General features: G+C 43.0%; 2 protein-coding genes across 3 annotated transcripts; one reads left to right on the forward strand and one right to left on the reverse strand.

Annotated features, from left to right (window-relative positions):
* Positions 1-77: 77 nt before the first annotated feature.
* Positions 78-13,588, reverse strand: usp48 (ubiquitin specific peptidase 48). Of its 2 annotated transcripts, XM_047025764.1 has the most exons (28): positions 13,402-13,587; positions 12,783-12,917; positions 12,404-12,524; positions 12,152-12,293; positions 11,652-11,779; positions 11,403-11,527; positions 10,623-10,731; positions 9,833-9,966; positions 9,587-9,669; positions 8,766-8,945; positions 7,675-7,812; positions 7,280-7,429; positions 6,726-6,926; positions 6,450-6,564; positions 6,231-6,373; positions 5,964-6,041; positions 5,572-5,696; positions 5,048-5,170; positions 4,485-4,546; positions 4,218-4,328; positions 3,411-3,541; positions 3,203-3,309; positions 2,321-2,428; positions 2,048-2,242; positions 1,216-1,341; positions 1,068-1,116; positions 919-945; positions 78-797 (listed from the first exon to the last, which is right to left on the reverse strand). In XM_047025764.1, exons 2-28 carry the CDS (start codon positions 12,914-12,916, stop codon positions 775-777), a joined length of 3,168 nt encoding a protein of 1,055 aa, XP_046881720.1. In that variant the 5' UTR covers position 12,917; positions 13,402-13,587; the 3' UTR covers positions 78-774. The 2 variants fall into 2 exon arrangements, with proteins under 2 accessions (XP_046881720.1, XP_046881721.1); XM_047025765.1 differs by lacking the exons at positions 78-797; positions 919-945; positions 1,068-1,116; ... (1 more) ...; positions 2,048-2,242; positions 2,321-2,428 and having other exon boundaries at positions 3,219-3,309; positions 3,411-3,536; positions 13,402-13,588.
* Positions 13,589-14,171: 583 nt separating this feature from the next.
* On the forward strand, positions 14,172-17,734 carry ldlrad2 (low density lipoprotein receptor class A domain containing 2). Its single transcript, XM_047024564.1, has 6 exons — positions 14,172-14,489; positions 15,627-16,112; positions 16,313-16,465; positions 16,541-16,684; positions 17,433-17,508; positions 17,611-17,734. The coding sequence occupies exons 1-6, from the start codon at positions 14,396-14,398 to the stop codon at positions 17,732-17,734; spliced, it is 1,077 nt and encodes a 358-aa protein (XP_046880520.1). The 5' UTR covers positions 14,172-14,395.
* Positions 17,735-20,858: the final 3,124 nt, after the last annotated feature.

The following is a 20,858-nucleotide window of genomic DNA, read 5'->3' on the forward strand; positions in this document are numbered from 1 at the left end:
GTGATAAGGGCTGTTCTCCAGTGACAGTAACAAAAACCTCTATTTCATAATAATGTTATGGAAAAACTACTGTAAAATAGAAGAAACAATTACTTTATTGCCAATATGAAATAAAAGAGAGAAAAAAACAATTCACACCAATGCCTGCTTTCTTGCTCTGGATGCAGAACAAACCTAATCTAACTTCAAAATGTTTTTAAGAAATATACAGATATCATTGCTATCTCCTCTAAATGTCATAGGGGGTTATCATATTTTATTTATTGTTGAGGTAATTCACGTTTATCCACCAAATAGTTATGATTCCAATATTTAACAGTTGCTCATGCATTCTTTAAATGTGTGTGAAGAAAATTGCAGTGACACCACAGGCTTCTATCAAACAGAAAGATGTTTCTTGGAAGGGTAACTTTCAGGGTAACTTTGCATCCTACAATGAAAGATGCAAGCCTCTTCTATGAATGGCATTGATTGGAGAGCACTGGAAAATGTTACTGAACTTTCTACACCCAATCACAGTCCGGGGTAAGAGCACAAACACAGTCTCAGAGAATGCATAAGCGTCTTTAAATATTAAAAGCCAGCAATAATTTTGAAAACAGGTAAACGAAAAAGGTTTGCAACATAGTCACAGTTTAAAAAAAGAACAAAACAAACAAAAAAACAGAACCAAATTAAAGCACTTAAATCCAAGTATGGACACTTGACAAATTCAAGCTTTAGATATTCTCTTCTGACTTTAGTCTATCAAGGGCATCTTCAGCAGTGTTTTTCTCAGTGTCCAAGAAGCCCAGTGCCTAAAAAGACATACAAGACAATAGTGGTTAGATAGAAAACTATTTCAATTCAAGCCAAAGTTGTCTACATACCAAAGTAGTGTTCCTATGTGACAACAGGAATTTTATGAGCTGTGCTTACCTTTAAATCCTTCTTCAGGCATACCAACTGGGAAAAAATAACCCACAATTGATTATTGTTGAAGTTTTGTGCTACAATTCTCAACTACTACAAACCAACCATAAACTGGAGTAACATGTCCAGCAGAAGTCACATGAATGAGCACGTACCCTGATAAACATCGTCCATTGCTGCATAATCTGCTATGGGTTCATCGGCCTGCAAATATATCATCCAATGAAAGTAAGAGACAAAAGTTTTTTTTTTAAAGTTTGAGGATGATTCAGTTGCATACTTCTAAAGATAGCGGGTGTTTACCTTAAGGCAGATGATACTATCTGGGATGACACCTAGACTTCCCAGCGTGGCCGAATCATCTGTTAGACACCGCCCGTCGATGGACAGGTTCTGGTCGAATGGAGCCACCGAGAAGGCGTGCATGATCTGAGGGCCAACAGCAGATGGTGCAGAAAGGTTCTCGTGGAGGTACAGAGTTTGGTCATTGAGGGGACTTCCCCTCAAAGCATGAACCCTTTTTTCCCCTCACCTGTATGGGCAATATTTTCTTCCTGGAATCAATTAAGTACTACTCTACTCTCATATACGGGAGAAGTGATTTTTCAGGTTGAGGTAATTACATTAAGATAAAATCATCACCATGTATAGCTTTACTTTAACAACAAGATCATAATAATAGGAGTACTAGACCCTTTGCTGGCTACTGAAATATATAAAGGCTATGAGTGCACTAAGTTGAATATGTCAAGGTTGAGACGACGACATCATCACAATGCGAAAGCTCGGATTTCATGGGAGAAGTGGTAAATGCTTCAGAACTCATGGAACTCGTCACTTCCAACAACCAAGTTCTCATAAATCATCATATCATGACAAGCATCAATGTAGATTAGAAGCTCAATTTGGCTAATCCTGCAAGCTCCAGCCCCACGTCTTCATATATTCAACCCAGTGTGTGCATAGAGATTAGGGACAAGACATACGTAACACATACAAGTATTTTATAAACTATTAGTTTAAGTTACTATAATATCATAAGAATCATGAACGGTCCTTAACCTTGGCACACGGACCTTGTTATATTGTTTCCTCCCAGTAAGTCACAAGATTTGGACAGATTTTGAGTCCCTACCTGTATCTTCAGCTCCTTGAGTGTCTGATTGGCTGAGACAATAAGAGCTTTCTCCCCCCGCAATTTCCTGTGACGCGTGCTCCGCCGGATGCTGCCTGCTTTGCTGGTGCTGGTGCTGGAGATGGGGGCGGGGCTTGGGGAGGTTCCGGCTGCGACGTCATCGCTCAGTTTCAGACGCTTGGCCCCGTCTTCTGACTGGACGAGACATGGTCATGTGAGGGGGAAGCGAGAGTGCCGCATGGCAGGGTCTTTCGTCTAGTAAAGGCCTCTTACCTGGCTGAAGTCTGGGTCCCTCTCTCCGTCTACTTTAGTAGGCTCTTCCCTCTCCTCCTCCGCCTCAGATCCGCTCACATTCATCTCAGGAGCCGTGTCCTTTATCATCTAAACACAGGTCCAGGGGTTAGAGGGAAAAAAATCCTGAGACAGAACTTTTTTGAGGGAGGGGGGTTTGGAGAGAAACACTTTTTGTCTTCTGCTAGTTTTCTACACAGGGTGACCAGTGGCTAAGAAATTGTGAATGAAAAGTCATGTTCCGCAATAAATGTGCAAATGTAAGTCGCAGACACGGTCAGTCATAGACAACAGTGTGTGAGCTGTAACAGTTGCTTCCGGCACCGTCGTGGTAAGTTTGAGTGCACGGGCAGCGGCTCTATGACATGACGAGCAAGCACTTTCTTACCGCTGCTGGCATAAAGTAGCTTCCTCGAGCAAAATGTGCAGAAACAAGCACCAGGCTCTCTCATTTTCTGCCAAAAGGCTCGCCGTCTCTACCTTCTTCTATCCACGTCCAGCACCATTTATTTTTTAGTCATTTATCTATGGGTAGGACATCATCCCCCAGGCTTCATGAATTTGCGCTCCATGCTCTCACCGACAACGCCAATGTGACGCATGGATCTCATTCACACTGTCAGGACCCGCCCTGCTCTGCTTCCGATAGGTTTGTAACGTTAGTTATAGCTGCGTTCCTCTCATATAATTGGTAGGGGAAATCAATTAAACCGCATGCAAGTTCCCCCCCAAAAATTCTCATGGCCGGACATCCGGCACCAGAATACTTTGATCCCTGCAGGTGTTTACTGCTGTTATCCTGAATGGCTGCGAACGGACAGGCTGGCGGCGGGACAATGCACACAGACAGAGAGAGAGTCTTACCCTCTTGTCATCGACGACTTTGCGGACATAGACGGTGGCCTGGGCATACTCCCTCAGGTCTCTCTGCTGCTGGAAGATGAAGCCGTCTCTGCACTCCCTACACAGCTCTGTACGTTGGCACGCGTGGACACAAAAGCGGGGGTCAAAAAGTGACACGTTGTATACCTCCACACACTACGGGCACATCCCACTCCCATATCCCCTTTACCAGGCTGAGTGGTGTACTCCACAGTGGGGCCAGTGGGCGTGGTTTGGCTGAGGCGGCAGATGGAGATTGGCTGGTCTACCAGGAAGAGTCTGCTGATCACCTCCCACTCGCTGGGCCAGAGAAGAGCTATACTGTGCAGAGAGAGCCGCACACAACATGAGAGCGTCCGTCGCCGGCCTTCCTCTCTCCTTCACTGCAAATATTCTACAAGACTTGTGTAAATCAAACAATTCCAATATATGAAAGAGACAGGTTGTAAAGTATTATGGAAATTGACTTAATCAGCAAGGTATGAAACGGTAAGCTTTAATTTAGTTGAACTTTTATGAATAAATTATATTTGAAGCACAGTGAACTGAGAATAATTTAATAAATTACATGCTTCCATATCATGAACTATTATTTCCTACACTTACTATGCCTTAAAAGCTTATAATGTTTAGTATAACTGGCAAATACTAAGATGACATACAGCCTACATTTGTAGTTTGTCTTGCTAGCAAGGCAACTTTTCAAGTACCGCTGATTTACAAGAGAAAAGGTCTTAGCTTGATTTGGTGGCTGACACTCCACTTGAAAAATATATATCTTTATTGTAGTCATTTTGTAGTTTTTAGATTTTTTGTAGTTTGTAGGCATACTGCTCAGTGTCCACCGTTTAGAAAGACTGTCTTTGTAGGGTAGTGACCTTATTTTTTATTTTAAATTCTGCTTATTTGAAATGAAGTCTTGCCTTGTGACTTGCTTTTTGTTACAGATGTGATCACTTTTATTTCTGTTCAAGGACATGAGACAGGAGGCACTCACTGCTGGGCGTCTCCTTTCAACATGGAGTCGTAGGTGAACATGAACCCCCCATGAGGACAAAGCAGCAGGCTGTTCCCCACACTGGACACTGGCGTGGTCTTTGCAGGCCTCCTAAAGCGAGACAGAACCAGAAAGGAAGAAATGGAAAAGTAAAAAAAGAAAAATGGACACTTATCAATTTCTTGCAAATTGTATATTCTCAAGCAATAGACACTTAAGTACTCTCTAATAGTGAGAATGCATCATATGCAAGGGAGAGGACCTTACCTAATGAATTTCTTCCACTCGTCCACAAAGAACATGGAAACCACATAAAGCGTGTCTGTCTCCTAAAACACAAACCGGTTTGCATCAGACACAGTGACATGGAGCCCTGAGTATGCTGGACAAACAGGGGCTGTACATTTCAACATGTTCCTTTACATGTGTAGGAGATAGATAGCACTTGGTGTAAAGTTAGTGTGCAGTTAGTATACGTGTGACAGCGGAATTGTGCGAAGAGGAAGTTCTCCTCTAAGATCTTCTCATTGCATAAATACAAATGAGAGGTATTCAATGCTCTGAAGCCTGGGAGCAGAGTTCCTCAGCTATGATATATATATATATACTGTTTGTGCTTATTAAACCATAGAAAGATAGTCTAGGTTTGCTCCAGTCTTGGTACCTGCCATCACATCCCCATAATCCAGAGATTCTCAGCAGACTAGAAGTGTGCTTCACTTAAAGATATTAATTTCGATCATGTCGTCCTAAGCCACTAAACTATTCCCTAAGGGTGTTTTCCACACCAGCTGTGAGAAGGCCCTGGAGATGGGACGCTCAGCTGGTACCTGAGGCCACTTGGTCAGCACAGGCCTGTTCTTCTCTTGGAAGAGGTTGAGCAAGGAGCTCTTCTGATCCGATGCCATCATCCTGTTAAGGGCCTCGTTCTCTTTCCCCTCACGCTCCAGCCTCTGTGTGTGTGTGTGTGTGTGTGTGGAGGGGGGGGGGGGGGGGGGGGGGGGGGGGGGGGGGTAGAGAGAAAGGAGAGGGAAACTGTTAGAGATGCTCATTACCATTTTCAACATTAACTCAAATAACAACAATGTGCACTCATGTAAACCTACTTTAACAAATCCCTGTTTTGTATAACTTCAATGTACATTTTCCATATGGCATTTTGTATTTGATGCATACAGTAATCAAATATTTCAACCTGAGGAAATGGTTGACTATGGTTTCTGTTGTGGTATTAGCAGTAGCAATGACTGGTGAGCATTCGCGCACACACTCACACACCAGTTGTGTTAAAAGTTCAATTCCATCTATAAACACACACAGTCCATCCCCTTTGCTTGTGCCATCCAATCCTCACCAGGCACTGTTGGCATGGCTCCTGTTGCTGGGTGAACTGAGGTGCCTTGGGGAAGTACGCCCTCAACTTGGACCACACCTCCTCCGTCACCAGGCGCCGCTCCGTCTCCAGGATACTCAGACCTCCTGTAAGGGCCCACAGCACAGCCAGAAAGCAGTTAAATGGCAAAATAACCATAATTTGAATCACCCAAAAATCCCGCCGACATCCATCTCACTTCTGAAAAAAAAACTAATGTCTGTCATCCTTGGTGTTAGGGTATTTGTTTTACCAAATAAATACCTCTAACTCCAGCATTGAGTTAGTGCTCGGATTCAGACTAGTGGCTAGCGTTACATACTGTATCGACACTACTGCTCAGAGCAGCAGGGGTCCAGTTTAAGGGCTGTTACCGTGACAACAGAGGATGTCCTCGTTAAAAGTCTTCATCTCTTCGTCGCCGCCCCCCTCCTGAGGCTCGGGTTCATACTCTGGGTAAAAAAAACACACAGGTTAGGAGACACATCTGCAACAGCTCCTTAAATGGGAATTACTACAGGGTTTCAAATGACCTTGGCATCACAGGATGTTTGACCCCTAGACCAAAGGCACAGTTTGGACACCCTGTGTGGGAGATCCACCTAGCGGTAGCAGCGGGATAGCCTGGCGGGCCTGGGTACCTTTCATGGCGCTGATGTCCGGCCCTTCTCCGTTGGTCTTGCCGTTGCTGTGTCGGGTCTCCTCCTCGTCCTCGTCCAGCTGCTCCAGCGCCAGCACCCTCCAGACGCGGAGGGACGCCTTGCTCACCCAGTAGCCCACATCGCTGCAGCCACAGGAGAGTAGGGTTGGTACACATAGACACACACACACACACGAGCATGCGTATGTTCACACACTACCTCTTGGTGTTGCTTTTGACTAGGTTGGAAACCTCCCTGTAGTCCTCATGGAGCTGGTTCTTCAGACGGAGCACCCGGCAGCGCTGGCCAACACACTCCTCGCACAGAGACGTGTCTGGACACACGGGTGAACACACACACACACACAAGCAAGTTGGGACATTTTCAGGAGGAGCGCTCCGGTCGTTGACCATCAAAGGCCAGGTTCGACGACTCAGAGCTCGAACGAGCACGAATGACTGGAGGCAACGCTAAAATGGCAGTTGGAACTCTTACGGTCAAGTCGGGGTCCCCCCCCGTAGCGCTCGTGCAGGATCTGGGCGGCGCGCTGCGAGATCCTCTTGGCCTCGCCCACCTTGTCGGGGTGGAGCTTGCCATGCGAGCACAGGAAGTGCGAGTTGTCCATCTCCTTGGTGGCCGTGGAGTCGTCCAGCCACTTCTTCAGCCATTCCAGAGGGACAAACTCGTACGGCTCGCCTGCGAGGCAGAGAGGGAGGGAACCGGCGTGTTGTTGCAGTCGACATTCATTTAACACGGTGATCATTGGATCTTGTGATCGTTGAAGTACATTTTTGTCTTTGTTCCGTGATAAGGGATATTCCTTTGATTTAAACGTTTTGCATCAAACATCATTTTTTAAATTTCTTTGTGGAAATGCTGTGATTAAAATACTTTTTTCACTGGTTTCCATACGAGCCTTTTTCAACATTTAGGTTACCACATTAACTTTTTTAACTCTCACACAACAAAACACCATGCTGACTGTGACAAAAAATAATTAGTCATCATGAACCCAGTGTTGGAATTCGAGTGGTGTAGGGGTTACCAACCGTCGTCCGCGGGTAAAAGCTCGTAGAGTTCCTTCACCTCCTCGTGCTTTGCCTTGCCCTTATCCACGCTCTGCCTCCGCATGTCCGCCATCTCACAGCACCACTCCTCAAACTTACGGTTGTCCAGGTCCACCAGCCTCTGCAAAATAGCTGCCACCGCAGACAAAGGGTTTTCTTGTCACGTCACACACGCTTTGCTGGGGGGTTGCAGTCAACTCTGAACGTTCTATTCACAAGCGTTCGTCAGCAACAGTCAAACAAATGGCCTTGTGATAAACTGGTGGATAAAAGGCTCACAAGCATGGTCCTAAACCTACTGTATAACAACGGCTACTAAAATAAGCCCTTCAGGTGGATATGTGGGTAAACTATCCCTTTAGGGAGGCCCTGCTCACCTGGCACCTGGACAATGGTCTGTGAGGGATCGGTCACTTCCTCCTCCTGACACTTGTACACCAGCATGTAGGCGTTTCTGGAGCAGTGGTAGCCTTTGCTGCACTTGGGCTTCCGTGCTTGGGTCTTCACTGTCTCGGCTGGGGAGCGGGGAGAAAAAGAGAGGAAGAAGGGGGAGAGAATGGATAAGCACAACTGCGGCTGCATGAAACGACCGGCGAGAGTTGCCGCTTGCAGTCGGGGAGGAGTTATAAACAGCTCCGTAAAGTTGGACATTCCAGATTATCGTGGTTTGCTATGTTGACGTCAGTCATGGCCGATCAAGCGCTGTTTGCTTACTTTGTCGTTGACAAACTGCATGGTCGCGAATTTAATTGTTTTTGCATTAGAAACCAGTGGACTAAAATTTGTAATTTTATGTATTGGGCTATGTTAAACTTTTTCTCCAATCTGCAGATTTATAATACAACCAGAACTCAATTAAACTTAGTCTTTCCGTTTGTGAATAGAAGGACTAAACAATAGCCTACTATTGTCTTCAAAAATAGTAGGCTATCGCACTCTGTCAATAAAGGCAAATATTTAATTAAATTGTACTGTTTGTTCCGGATTTGAGCATTGGCGAAACTGAAAGTGTCAGAATAAATACAAAACACGCGTCAAGTGTCTTGTGTAAGTCTGGCCAATCATAAAATAGCTGTGTCTTCATTAGAATCCTTGCAGTTGCTCTTGAGAAAATGCCCTCAGCTACACAGCCGGCAGTTCTCGAATCGATCTCACGGTACTTTTGATGGATACGTCACAGTGACGTATCCTCGCCAGCGCTGCATGAAGTCGAACACACCTATTGTTACTAAACACTTTTGGACTCGCTAAAGAAGGGTTTAGGATTAGGGGTTTGTATTATTTTTTTTACTCAACACTGGATTTTCTGGATCTTCTGGAATAAACATTCTGTAAAAACACTCTGTTTGCTTGTTCATACTATGTTGAGTGTCAAGAGCAAGATACCAAGGTTAGAAAGTGAGGATTGACACTCGGTATACACTTAGCCTACGTTGTTCCAAAGAGCGAACAAAGCATGTGACCTCACCAATGTCCTCCTCGATGCCTAGCTGCAGCTTCTTGCCTTCCATTTTCTCGATCTCCTCATCGTTGAACTTGTACCAGTCGCTGGTGCGGGCGTCCCTGGCGTGTGCGATGTAGTGGCCTGAGTAGGCACTGACACCGCGGTGGATTAGCACGGCACTCAGCTCGTACACACACTTCTCGTCTGGGGGACACCACCCACGGGAGCCAAAACACACACACATACACACACAAACAACAGACTAACCAACTTTCCTTAAGATATATGTATCCACATTGGTCTTGCTATATTGTGACCTTTTGCCAGGTAAAAACTAAGTAGGCCATGGTAAAATATTTTGAAAAAAACATATTACAGCTTAGGGTATTGGTGTCCTAGCTCCGGGGACCGTACCTTCCAAAATACAGGAACCTTGGGTGGGGGTGGCGGCTTGGGGGGTGGCAGTGTTTAATATATCTGACTGTTCAAGTCTTTTATTTGTCAGGTACACAGAACAACACAAGGTTAGACTGGGCACTGAAATTCTGGTTGAGTACTGAAGAGTCTATCAACCGATATTGATATCAGCAAGTGATTTGACTGCCTGGGTGGGTGCGTACAATACATACATAAGCGGACTCATTTGTCTAATCTTCTGGGGAAAGTTCCTGCAGTAGAAACGCAGCTAACAATGGTCTGCATGAACATTCTAGTTCCTTGATAAGTAGTTCTGGGCAAATGAGGCCATTTATTGAAAACTGAACTTTGGAAAAATGTGATCCTTCCAAACAGTGTCCACTGTCATATTGATACGGCTGGTTGAACCATTGGGAGCTTGGCGATACCTTTGCCTTCCAGGAAGGGGCCCATGTCCAGCTGCTCAGGGAAACTAATGAAGGTGTTGAGCTTCTTCTTGTGGCCCGTTTGTCTGGAATAACAACAGCAATTCAGCCTAGAATTACCACATTGTTCCTCTCAAAGAGTTTATATCAAGAACTGTCTCCTGTATAGGCAAGTTAAACATGGACAGTAAGTAAGTAGCACTAACTAAAATAAGAGGATGTGGTTAATGTTAAAGCTGTACCGCTCACCTATCGAAGATGAAGCGCATAAGCTGGAGGTTGAGGGTGCGCGGCAAGCTGTGGAGTCTGATGCGCCGTGTGGCGTTCTGTTTGCTCTGGCAGCTCTCGCAGTAGTAGCGGTTATCCCCTTCCAGCTTCTCCTCCTACAGACAATGGGTGAGGGTCAATTTGGAAGAGCATTGATTTAAGGATAAATTAAAATATATATTTTAAAAGGAGGGTGGGGGGGGGGATTATGAGGTAACAAGGCATAATGGATGTCATTATACATTTATTTGTTTCTCAGAAAAATAATTGTAACGGCGTATCCATTAAAACAAAGTAGACACTACGTGATACATAACAAGTATTGTTAATCACAATCAGTAGACCAGCTACTGCCTTATTATCTGTCTTTTTATTCATTCATATATGTGTTCCTACGGTAACCTATATTGTGATGACAGTCACAGGTCTATGATGTAGTATCCGCTTCATTGAGTGACAAACTTCTGTTGGCTGTATGTTTTCTTAGTTTTTTTCTTATTCACTATCAACACTGTCCTCTAACCTTCAAGCCTCAGAAAGACTTTGCTACTCTCACCGTGTGCTTGAACTCTACTCTTCTTTTCGAAGAGTAAAGACTCTCCCTCCAATTAGCTGGTCACACATACTTTCCACCACATGCGACCGTTGCATTATTTCCAACGTTACCTTGAGGAACGCTGTGAAATCATAATGGGTTCCTACCTAAGGAAAGTTGTGTAATGTCATAATAAGCTTTCTAAGGAAACTGTGTGACGTCATGGTGCAACATTACCTTGAGGAACTCTGTGATGCATTCTGTGAGGTTTTTGTGACCCTGGATGTTGAGCTCCAGCTCGTAAAAGCGGGAGGGCAAGGGGGACGCACGGCCGCACTGGTTACACCTGAGCACATTGATCACAAACTCCAAAAATTATTTGTAATTAATACCTGACATTTTCACGCTAATGGTTGTTAGCAGTAGTGCTCATTCGATTGGATATTGACCAATTTTTATTGCTACAGTAGTGCATGCCTAGTGTGGTTATTGTATACCTCTAAATAAGAGGTGTACGTAAAAGAATAATACAATTATTCTTGATCAAAGACCATAGATGGCCAAAGATTGGCTTGGATAACATCAATATCCTTTACATGCTTGACGTCAAATCTAATGAAAACCAAATGAAGTGTCAGGATTATCCAGTCATAATGACTGGGGCATTTTTGAAACTGTCTTCACAACAGGAATAAATGCCTGTTAATCTCAGACGCTTTTACAACTAGCATAGTCAAGGATAAACGGACAGAATCCCCCTACACTTTGACACATCAAAAGTGTAAACAAAAACAACAACCGAAAGGCAGGAAAAAGGATATCTCCAGGGGCAACCCAAAGACTCCATTTTAGAGGCAACAAAACAATTCCGTTTGTATCCATTTTAATCCTTACACCTTCCATAGAAAAAACATTAGATTTGTTAACACTTCTTTATCTGGAATAAGTGAGCAGTCTGATGCAAGGAGGGTTATATTTGATGGGCCAAAGATAATACTGCTAATCTAGTTATCTTACACAGTGACGTAGGAGAACTGTCCACAGAACTGCTGCTGGATGATGTTCTGCAGGCTGGGGTTCTTCTGTTTGGACAGGGTGTCCTCTAGCAGCGATAGGAAGAGTTTGGAGAACTCCTGGGCATCCTGTAAAAGAAAGAAGAAAACCACAAAAAAGCAAGGATGGGTTGAGATACAAGAAAAAATACTTTCAGTTTGATCAAACTAAGACTTAGCTTGTCACAGCCTGGCTTTACAGTATATAATTTACCTGCTGTTGTCCTGTATCCAACCCCAGTGCCTTGACCAGCCCCGAGGGGTCAATGTACCTTCTGTTACTGTTCTGCAGCAGTGCAAACAGGTACTGCAAGTGCTCACAGATAGTCTGAGGCTCATAATCTGAGAAAGAAAATTGAATTATTTTACCAAATGAAATGACATGGCATGTCAAGTATTTGAAAAACAGTTACGTTTTGGGTGGATTATCCATGTCAAACAGCATTTTCCAGTTACAAACAAAAGTGCATCTAGTGGCCAGACCTAGGATAAAACAATCATGTTAGAAGACAAGCATCAAATATGATGTTATTGAGTAACCCACCCACCTCTAAAATCTACCTACCTACGGGTACAAATACATTTAGCTGAACCCCTTTAAGCAAATAAGCATAATTGTCCAATAATACCACCGCTGACAGCAATTGAACACACAGTAAATTCTTTGAAACTGAACGTTTCTAATATTTGTTGCTTACATATATGAGCTTTTACCTGAGTCCATGTTGTGCTCCTCAGCCCGGGCATTCTGACAAAGATAAAGGGTCTTGCGGAGCTCCAGGTTGTGGAACCACACCTGCAAGAAGGTGTTGACGTAGCATGTGGCACCTAGGTTGGTCAGTCCCACAAAGGTGTTCTGACAGCACAATGGACAGAGACGAAACAAAACAAACATCAATATTCAGATTGGAAGGTGATTGTGAGGTTGTTCTAAAGTGTGAACCTTTTCATCGCAAATTAAGATACCTTATCTCTACGCTCAGAGTTTGGGTCATCAATGTTGTGGAAAGTATTTTCATCAATCTCCCCCAACCAGGCATGTTCACCAATGCCCACAAGGCAATTAGGGTTTCCTTTACAATTCCGCCTGTATAAGAGCAAAGTCAGATCACGAAATTCCTACATCTTGCACATATCTGGGGTTATATTGAAATATAACAATAAAGCAACGCACTTAGACATGGAATAACTATTTACAGACAGACACATCTATTAGCCTATCTCGATGTAGCCATAAACTGACATTTTAGTAAGCTAGCTAGCTGATAGTGGCATGTTAGTTAAATTTGTAAGTTGTCAGAGCTGGAGATGAATATTGCAGAGTGATAACGTGTGAGCGCTATACCTGCAAGTACCTCTCTTACACGCCGGTACACCGATCCGGTACGCCAGCTCAATGTGCTCCCGTTGAATGTCCTCCGGTCTCACCGATTCGACCCAGCGCCAGGCTGCCTTCTCTAGCTGCAAGCGCGGTGCCATTCTGCAAGAGACAGGACGCAAAAATGAGTCCGTTGGCTAGTAGAGGTCGAGGCTGCTGCGGCCTAGATAACCCTACCTAGCCAATATGGCATAGGATATATCACTAGTCATTGTTGGTACTGGTAAACGTTAGCTTACTTTATCTTAACGTTATCGGACCGTAGCTGGCTAGCAAATCTCAAATTGCAGTTTTTCATGTCACGTGCATTTTTGATGATCGGATTTGGAACCTTCGAAAAGCACGATTTAGATTACTATTAAAATCTAGCTGACGAGTCGCTAGCTACAGTGGTTGCTAACGCTAGCTTGAAGTCGCAATGCTAAGTAGCCAGACGTTTTTTTCCATAACAAGCTAGCAACAACAGTGACAGACAAGTGCGTAGCTAGCTACGGTAGCGTTCAGCTATAGCTAGCAAGCTAACAAGCTAACATTCATTAGCAAAATCATTACATAGAATTATTTTCAACGAAATGTTTATTCGAACCTTTTGTGCGTGTATCACAAACTTCTGAATGTGCAGCTGCTTCAGTAAAATAGTTTTTTATTTAATTTTTACATTTTATTTACAATTTGTTTTAGATTTAGCGCCCTTGCGTCAGATTTTAAATAAATATTTCCTCCTTCAGTTTCAAAGCTACGCGGCGTGACGTACGGGGTTTCCTTGGCGTACAAAACGTCTTTCCTGCCGGCTGTGCTTGTTGCACGTAAAAGCGCACACATTTCTGATTGGTTCAGTTTTATCTTCACCAATGATACGCGAATGCGCACTGAAAATAGAGCTAACCAACCTTTATAAAATTATTTAACCACCAAGAAAATAATTAGCCTACAGTTTAGTCTGACTAAGATGCGCTTCTCGCCGCCCTACTCAGCCAGTATTTCTAACATCTTACATTTACAGCCTCTTCATCTAATTAAAATACCCCCCCCAATGGAATGCTGTGCCCCATTATTTTAGCGATACGTTTCTATAAGAAACCCCCCCATCTGATTCATTCTGGAGCCCAGCCTGTGCACAGTCCCTTCTTTTTCCCAACAGCGCAAGACAAACCTATACTTTATATTCAAGAAGTATAAGGAAACAGATGGCTTGTCCCGCGTCCACCGGCCCATTTGAATGTGTTCTTGAGATTGAATGGAGGCGGATTGAGGGGCCGACTGCCCCTCCGTTGTCATGGGAATGACAGAACACGTAGATAGATTCATCAAAGAGGGGGTTAAAAGGAACAAAAGCCAGTATGATGAAGAGTAATTATCCAGAGAAGGGAATATTCTTTGCGCGTCGTCAACGTTTGGCTCGGGGCGCACAAGTCTTCGCATGGCAGTCATTTTATTTAGCCAGATGATAACTTTTCACGTGTAGCAGAGATTTACAAGGAAACAAACACAGACGTAACTTTAGGTTTTGAAATATAACAGTTTTTTCGGGTGGGACAGTCTTGAAGAACACAAGGGAATACGTAGACCTTGAGACGGAGATGGAGATGGACAAAGAGAACCAATTTCAACGCCTGTCAAAATCGTTTGTTCTTCTCAGCTTAATGACACTCACGACCTGTGCTATTGAGACGGGTAAGGAGATGGAAGATCATTTTTTAAGATTGATTCAATGGCTGATTCATTTGCCAGCCACTTGTTGCCATCGGGCTGACGCACTGCCCCGTGCAAGTAATTTATTTGTGACTGCTGACGCTTCAATGCACTTGGAGCTATTGTCGTCTAGACCACCGATAACATGCTATTTTCTTCGCTTTAATAAAGCATATATAGATTTTTTTCTTGCTGTGTACATGTAACCCCTTTAAACCTTGATCTAGATACACTAGAGGAGAGCGTATGGAACGCAGTTATGCATTATCATAACGTTATTTAACGTTAACGTCAGGATATACACACACGCGGTAGGCTATAGTTTATACTTTAAATAAGCCCCGCTAAATATTTCATGTCATTTTGAAAACCTCCCTAAAGTCTTTATTCTTAGCCTCTGATTAGTTTAGGTTTGTTTACTTTTGGTGAGTCATTGACGGCTACAGTATCGTGTTAATGTTTGTACCATGGGGCCAGTTGCCCTCTTCATCTCTCACTACGTGTGCAATCAGGAGCTGTTTTCTTTTTTCAAATATTAATTTCGTTTTGAAGAGGGACTTCAAAACTTTAGATTTAAAGTGTTTAAAAAGTTTACATCACACACTTATTTTCTCAGTGTATGTTTTGTAGGCAATTAAAGCCTCAATGTTTTAACAATGATTGTGTGGCATTAAGTCGACTCACACTGGAACATTTCAGAAATGGCTGGTTTTCCTCCCCTTCTTGTGAACATTCCCGGAGGTCAGTGCAGGAGGATTGAGCAGTCGCCCCAGGAAACGGAGCTAATAAACTGGGGGGTGGACATAAATCTCCTCATTATTTGGCTTCCTGCCAATATAGGGGAATGTGAGAGCAAATCATCTGGCTGCATCTTGCCCTCACAGACAATTTGTCAGTTGTTACATTGATGAGGATGATATATTTACTATTTCTCAGACCCTAACGCTTGATGAAAATATAAGCATGTACCCATTTGAGAACATAGTATCTCTTTTAAGTTTATACTTTTTTATTAAAATGAAGCTTGTCCAACATAGACTACAAGAAAAAGTGTGTCCGCCATATGTGGTCAATTGAAACATCTTCCCATTTGACAGTCCCCCTATTTGTTTCTTGTAGTGAATGTAGTGGACTTCTGTGGACAGATCATCCGGGGAGATGGTATGATTGTGAACTCACACCTGGAGTCCAAGAAGTACTACTTTGTCACCATGGGCACAGACTGCCATCTAACGATGCAAGCAGCGTCTCCCAAGGACAAGGTCCAGTTCCATTTCCGTTTCTTCCTGGTTTACAGTCTGCTGCGTGTTGCACCCCTCAGTCCAGCCCCACTCTTTCCAGAGTCCCCTCGAGGCTCCTCCCCACTCGCTCCACGTTTGGAGCCCACACCAGGGGAGGGTCCAGGCGACCCATGCCACGCAGGATCCTACATCCAGTTCCATGACGGGCAGGATAAGAGCTCGCCTACCATTGGGCCACCATTATGTGGGAAGAGTCCACCGAGACCCGTGCTATCCACGGGCAACTATCTGACCCTGCGCCTGGTGACCCGGGGTACGCAGCCCAGAGTGGACTTTGTGGGAGACTTCACTTCCTTTAGACTGGGTGAGAGATGAAGGCATGGTTGACTGTAGTCTCAAACTTTTGTTGCTGTCGTGTCAAATACCACTGTTGCATAAGAGTTGTGTTGGAGTGTATAGTCAGGGCCTGTAGGTAGTAAACTGTTAAGTATGGATTTCCTTTTAAATTAGTTAGTTAATTAGTTCATTACTCACTCAGATGCATTGTTCCTTGTCTATCTGTAGGTTTCAACCAATCAGAGTGCAGTGGGGAGCCTTACTTCTCATGCCGGAATGGGAAGTGTATTCCCATGAGTCTGGTCTGTGATGACAAGGGAATTGACAACTGTGGGGATGGAAGTGACTTGGAAGACCACCTGCCCACAGGATGCAATTCAGGTGGTCCACAGGGATAAATTGAGCATATAAATTCCAATGACCAATAGAACTGAACCTCTCCCATTCCCTTCTCAGCAGGCCAGTTGTCTCCAGTGCAACCCCCATCCCCAGTTGTAACTGTTCCGCCACAACCTATCTTCAACCCGCCCACTGTGACAGAATCTACTCATAGGAACTGTGGTACACCAGACAGCATACCCAATCATGACTCTGTGACAGGTGAATTGCCGGTTCAATAGCCCACTGTTTTGTGCTAGTTCTTGGTAAGCAAGGATGAAGCTGGAGAAAGGGGAATGTTAGTATCTGAAAATTTGTTTTGTGGGTACAAATAAAGTAGAGTCCTATTCAAATGCAAAGCACAGCTATCTATGACAGAGGACATAAAGCTAACTGCGGTGCTCATAGTTGTTCATTTAATGTTGGCACTTGTTGTAAACCCATAAACTGTGATGGATACTCAGTGGTGAATGTGGTCCTTTGAGTGACCTGTCACTATTGTTTCTTTTCCTCTCGGTCAAGGTGCAAATAGATACATTAGAGACTGGCTGTTAGCTTTGGATTTCTTTTGTCTGTGCCAAGCCAATAAGATACCCGTTCAGGAAAAAACGTTTTTTTTTTACGAAACTAGATTGGCTGGACTATGGAAATTGTCAGTCATGTATAAAGCTGATCCACTTTAAATAGGCCACTTTTAGCCTCAATTGTGGTCTGCTAAGGCTGGTTAAGATAGATTTGTAAATTGATGAGCATGTTTTTGTTGAACAGACAACACTAAAGCTAAAGGGACATATCAATTCAGAAAGATCTTACGACACTTGAACTTGTAGGCAGACAAACAGACAAACGGTGTGTTCTTATATCACACCTCTTTTATCATATTTCACAAATATGCCCAGTATACAGTAATTATGCAATACATCATATTTCTATGATTGAGTACTTACAGACTTCCTTTACCTTTCCCCAGACTCCCCTTCCCATGTGTCTCTACTGGCCCTCTACATCGTCCTGGGTGTGATAGCTGGTGGGTTGCTCCTGTGTTGGTGCTGCTGGTCACCTGGCTGGTTTCTCTGGAGGGTTAGTCTCTGTCGCTTCTTGCCATGCTGCAACTCCACTTGTGCCTCCTGTCACTTGTGCGCCCGCAGCTGTGCCCACAAAAAGGATCACCGCCCGGCTAAAGTTACCCCACAAGAACCAATCAACAGCACTGCCATGGGAGTGCTCACCTCAACCATGGCTAACGCTAATGCTAACACTGTGGCAGTGTAGCATAGCATGGCTAGCTACAGTGGTTGGGAGATGAACATGCTAATCCTAAATCCAGACTGCGTGGAGGTAGCATCGGCTACAACAATGTGGTGTGGGTCAAACATTTGTCTTACTCTCCATCCTATTTTATGACTTTATAAGAACATGATTATCTTTTCACTATGTCATAAAGAATGTTACAGTAGCCAGAAGGAACGATGCAGGGTACCGTATGGGAAGAGTTACTGCGTAGTGAAACATTAGACATGTACTGTGCAGATACCAAATAGGTCTTTTTGACTTTTATATTGTTTTGAACTATTCTATATATTATAAAAATGTAGGATTAGATTAGTTTTTGTCACAACACTATGTTTCAATAAGGGTTAGTGTTAGGTGTTAGGGTTTTCTGATGGTGACCTGGCCTAAAAAATCCAGGAAAATAAGCCCCCTGTTGTCTACAGCTGCTCTGGTCTCCACTGATTCCCCCCAACTTTCTATCTCCTCCCAACTAAATGAAACTGACTTGTTGTTTCATTTCCCACATGAGCCCCTTTAGCAGTGGGGTCCCAACCGGTGTGGGCCAGAAGGGAAATATTTCAGCAGGGTAGATCCCACTTTACCGCCATTGTTTTCACTTGGATAGGTCCTTGGTACAAGGGAAATCACACACATACAGTTCTCATGTCTTCCATGCAAACGTCTATTAGGATCTTGATCGAGTAGCTAAATAACCTTTCCTGGTTTTCCATCTGTGGCTGTTGTGTAACCAGATTACACAGTACCCCGCCACTCTCTTTTGAGGGATTTTGAGCGGTGACCCCCTGGCTGTGTACAGGAATGCTGTTTCTACCCTCTGGGTTGCTGGGCTGCATAGCTGAGTATGCTCCCTCTTTCTATCTCGGTCTCTCTTGAACAAGCATCTGCACATAGATGCACTCACAAGCTTACTGACATGCGCCTTACACACACACGCACACACACACACACACACACACACATACTCTGGTCAAATCACCCGGATGCACCATATTACGTTAAGTCCGGGATTGAGCAGGATGTGTAAAGTGTTTTAATGCTGGGGTTTTGAAATAATGATGTATGGCTTGGCAGTCAGCCCTTGTGTCAGGGCCCAAATAGTGACTGCATTACGTAAAGAAAATCTAAATCATAGTGAGTGAGGGTGAGATACAAGTCGGTTGTCAGTTATTTTAGTTCTTACTTCAGATTGCTGGCACTAACTTGTGCATCTGTTGCAAAGTGCACATTCAAAGACAAAGTTTGTATCAATCTGCAACACATGAATTGTTATCTTCATTATTTGAATTTCAAAATTGCTAAGTCATCACTTTGTGTACCATTTGATATTTGAATGTAAAAATCATAAAATAAAAAAGTAAATTACTTTTAATGGTTAAACCATTTTACATCAGTTTCTGTTGTTTAGCATTGTAATGGTTGGTCTATGGAAGAACAAAATAGTATTTCAGAATATTATGTACATATCCTTTAATAGATAAAACAAGGAGGTAAAAAGTATTGGTAAAATATATACTTCTTAGATGGTTGATCACCACCAATGACAGCCATGTTGACAATAGAAAGAGCTATGCAAAGTCTCTCGAAGCCACTTACTATGTCTGTTGTCTCTGTAACCACCAGCAACCTTTCAGGTAAAATCTATCACTTTCTATAAAGATAATTATCTAGTTTTGAGTCTATGACTATACTTGTTTGTGTTTTATCTTTTTCAATCCATAAATTCATAGAATATTTTAAAATACTTGAAAATGGAATGCAGTCACAAGAACTTGTGGGTACTTGGGTAAAAGAAAGAGAGAGGAAACTGTACAAACTGTACATTCTCAAATACTATTATTTGTATTGTTGTCTGTACTTGGTTATCCTCACATGTAGCATATTTAATGTCAGTGAGACTAATTAACATATGTAAAAACTAAAACAACAAAAGATACACGTACACTAACAAACATATGAACGCAAACACACACAAACTATTTTTAGACTTATCTTACTACATGTGGAAGTAGATTTCTTGTTGTTGACTCAATGTGTTTGCTACCCTATTTTGACACAATGGTTTAACATTGTCTGCTTGGTATCTCTGTGTCCCAAGCCTCCGGATGCTTCATCTATGATTCACTCAGCCATGTGTGCTGACCCTATTAAACCAGGTCAGACATCAGTCTTCCGCTTTTGTGGTGTAAAGGTAAACACATAACCAAAGACAATGGTACTGTATCTTTTGGTTGCAGGAAGAGAAGATAACTTAATTCTAGTCTACCTAAACCATGAAATAGAAATTTTGAGGTGTATACCAAGTCCCAAGTATAATGATGTATCTGTAAAACACAAACTTTTATATTGGGGCAATGTGTTGCTTAGGACGAGATCTACTCGTGATTTTTTTGTAACAGAATTCTTACTTGTATCCTTTTTAAAATAATGGATCTTTTTTGTAGCAAACAGTAATTTTATAACAATAAAAAACATACAAATAGTAGCAATATTATACATTATTAAAAGAAATATGGCAGGTAGCCTACGTGTACAACCAAAATTCTCTTCAGTGTTTTCCATTCATAAACAGTTACATTATCAACATTTGCCAAAAGTTGTGAATTGACCACAGTTACATTTTCATCCTTGCAGTTTCAGAATGAATCCAAATTATGTATTTACTTGCATAAAAAGCACGTCTGCATCATGCCTGCAGTCACTGCAACATGCATTTTTAACTCTTGATTCTCTCAATCTCTGGACATCCTCTGTCTCTTTGTCTGCAAACTGGCACAGCCATTGCCCTCTTGATCATAGCTCGCAGAGTCTCTCTCCTCAGACAATATGGTGCTACAGGTTATATGAAGGACAGGGGCAACAAATGTAAAGGGCACTTATTGCACTTAACATAGACTAGTGCACAGTGCCCGTGATGCAGTTTGTCATGAAGATGTCAGTGGAACACACAAATACAGTGTGCATTTGTGTGCGCAATATAAAATTGGAGGAACACATATACACACATACAGATTCTTGGAATTATAAATAGGGCACAGTGTCTGTGATGATGTCGGTGACACACAAAGATTTCTGGAATTATAGACTGATTGTGTAGTGCTCGTGA

This window comes from Hypomesus transpacificus, chromosome 9, assembly GCF_021917145.1.
Source record: "Hypomesus transpacificus isolate Combined female chromosome 9, fHypTra1, whole genome shotgun sequence".
Classification (NCBI taxonomy): domain Eukaryota; kingdom Metazoa; phylum Chordata; class Actinopteri; order Osmeriformes; family Osmeridae; genus Hypomesus; species Hypomesus transpacificus.

Excerpts from the sequence above, each read along its gene's own strand:
- usp48 (XM_047025764.1), bottom strand. The coding sequence starts at position 12,916 with ATGGCACCGCGCTTGCAGCTAGAGAAGGCAGCCTGGCGCTGGGTCGAA. Across the intron at positions 7,430-7,674 it reads GACCATTGTCCAGGTGCCAG|CTATTTTGCAGAGGCTGGTG; the intron begins GTGAGCAGGGCC and ends CTGCGGTGGCAG. Across the intron at positions 3,542-4,217 it reads TTGAAAGGAGACGCCCAGCA|TATAGCTCTTCTCTGGCCCA; the intron begins GTGAGTGCCTCC and ends CTCTCTGCACAG.
- ldlrad2 (XM_047024564.1), top strand. The coding sequence starts at position 14,396 with ATGGAGATGGACAAAGAGAACCAATTTCAACGCCTGTCAAAATCGTTT. Across the intron at positions 16,113-16,312 it reads CTTCACTTCCTTTAGACTGG|GTTTCAACCAATCAGAGTGC; the intron begins GTGAGAGATGAA and ends GTCTATCTGTAG. Across the intron at positions 16,466-16,540 it reads GCCCACAGGATGCAATTCAG|CAGGCCAGTTGTCTCCAGTG; the intron begins GTGGTCCACAGG and ends TTCCCTTCTCAG.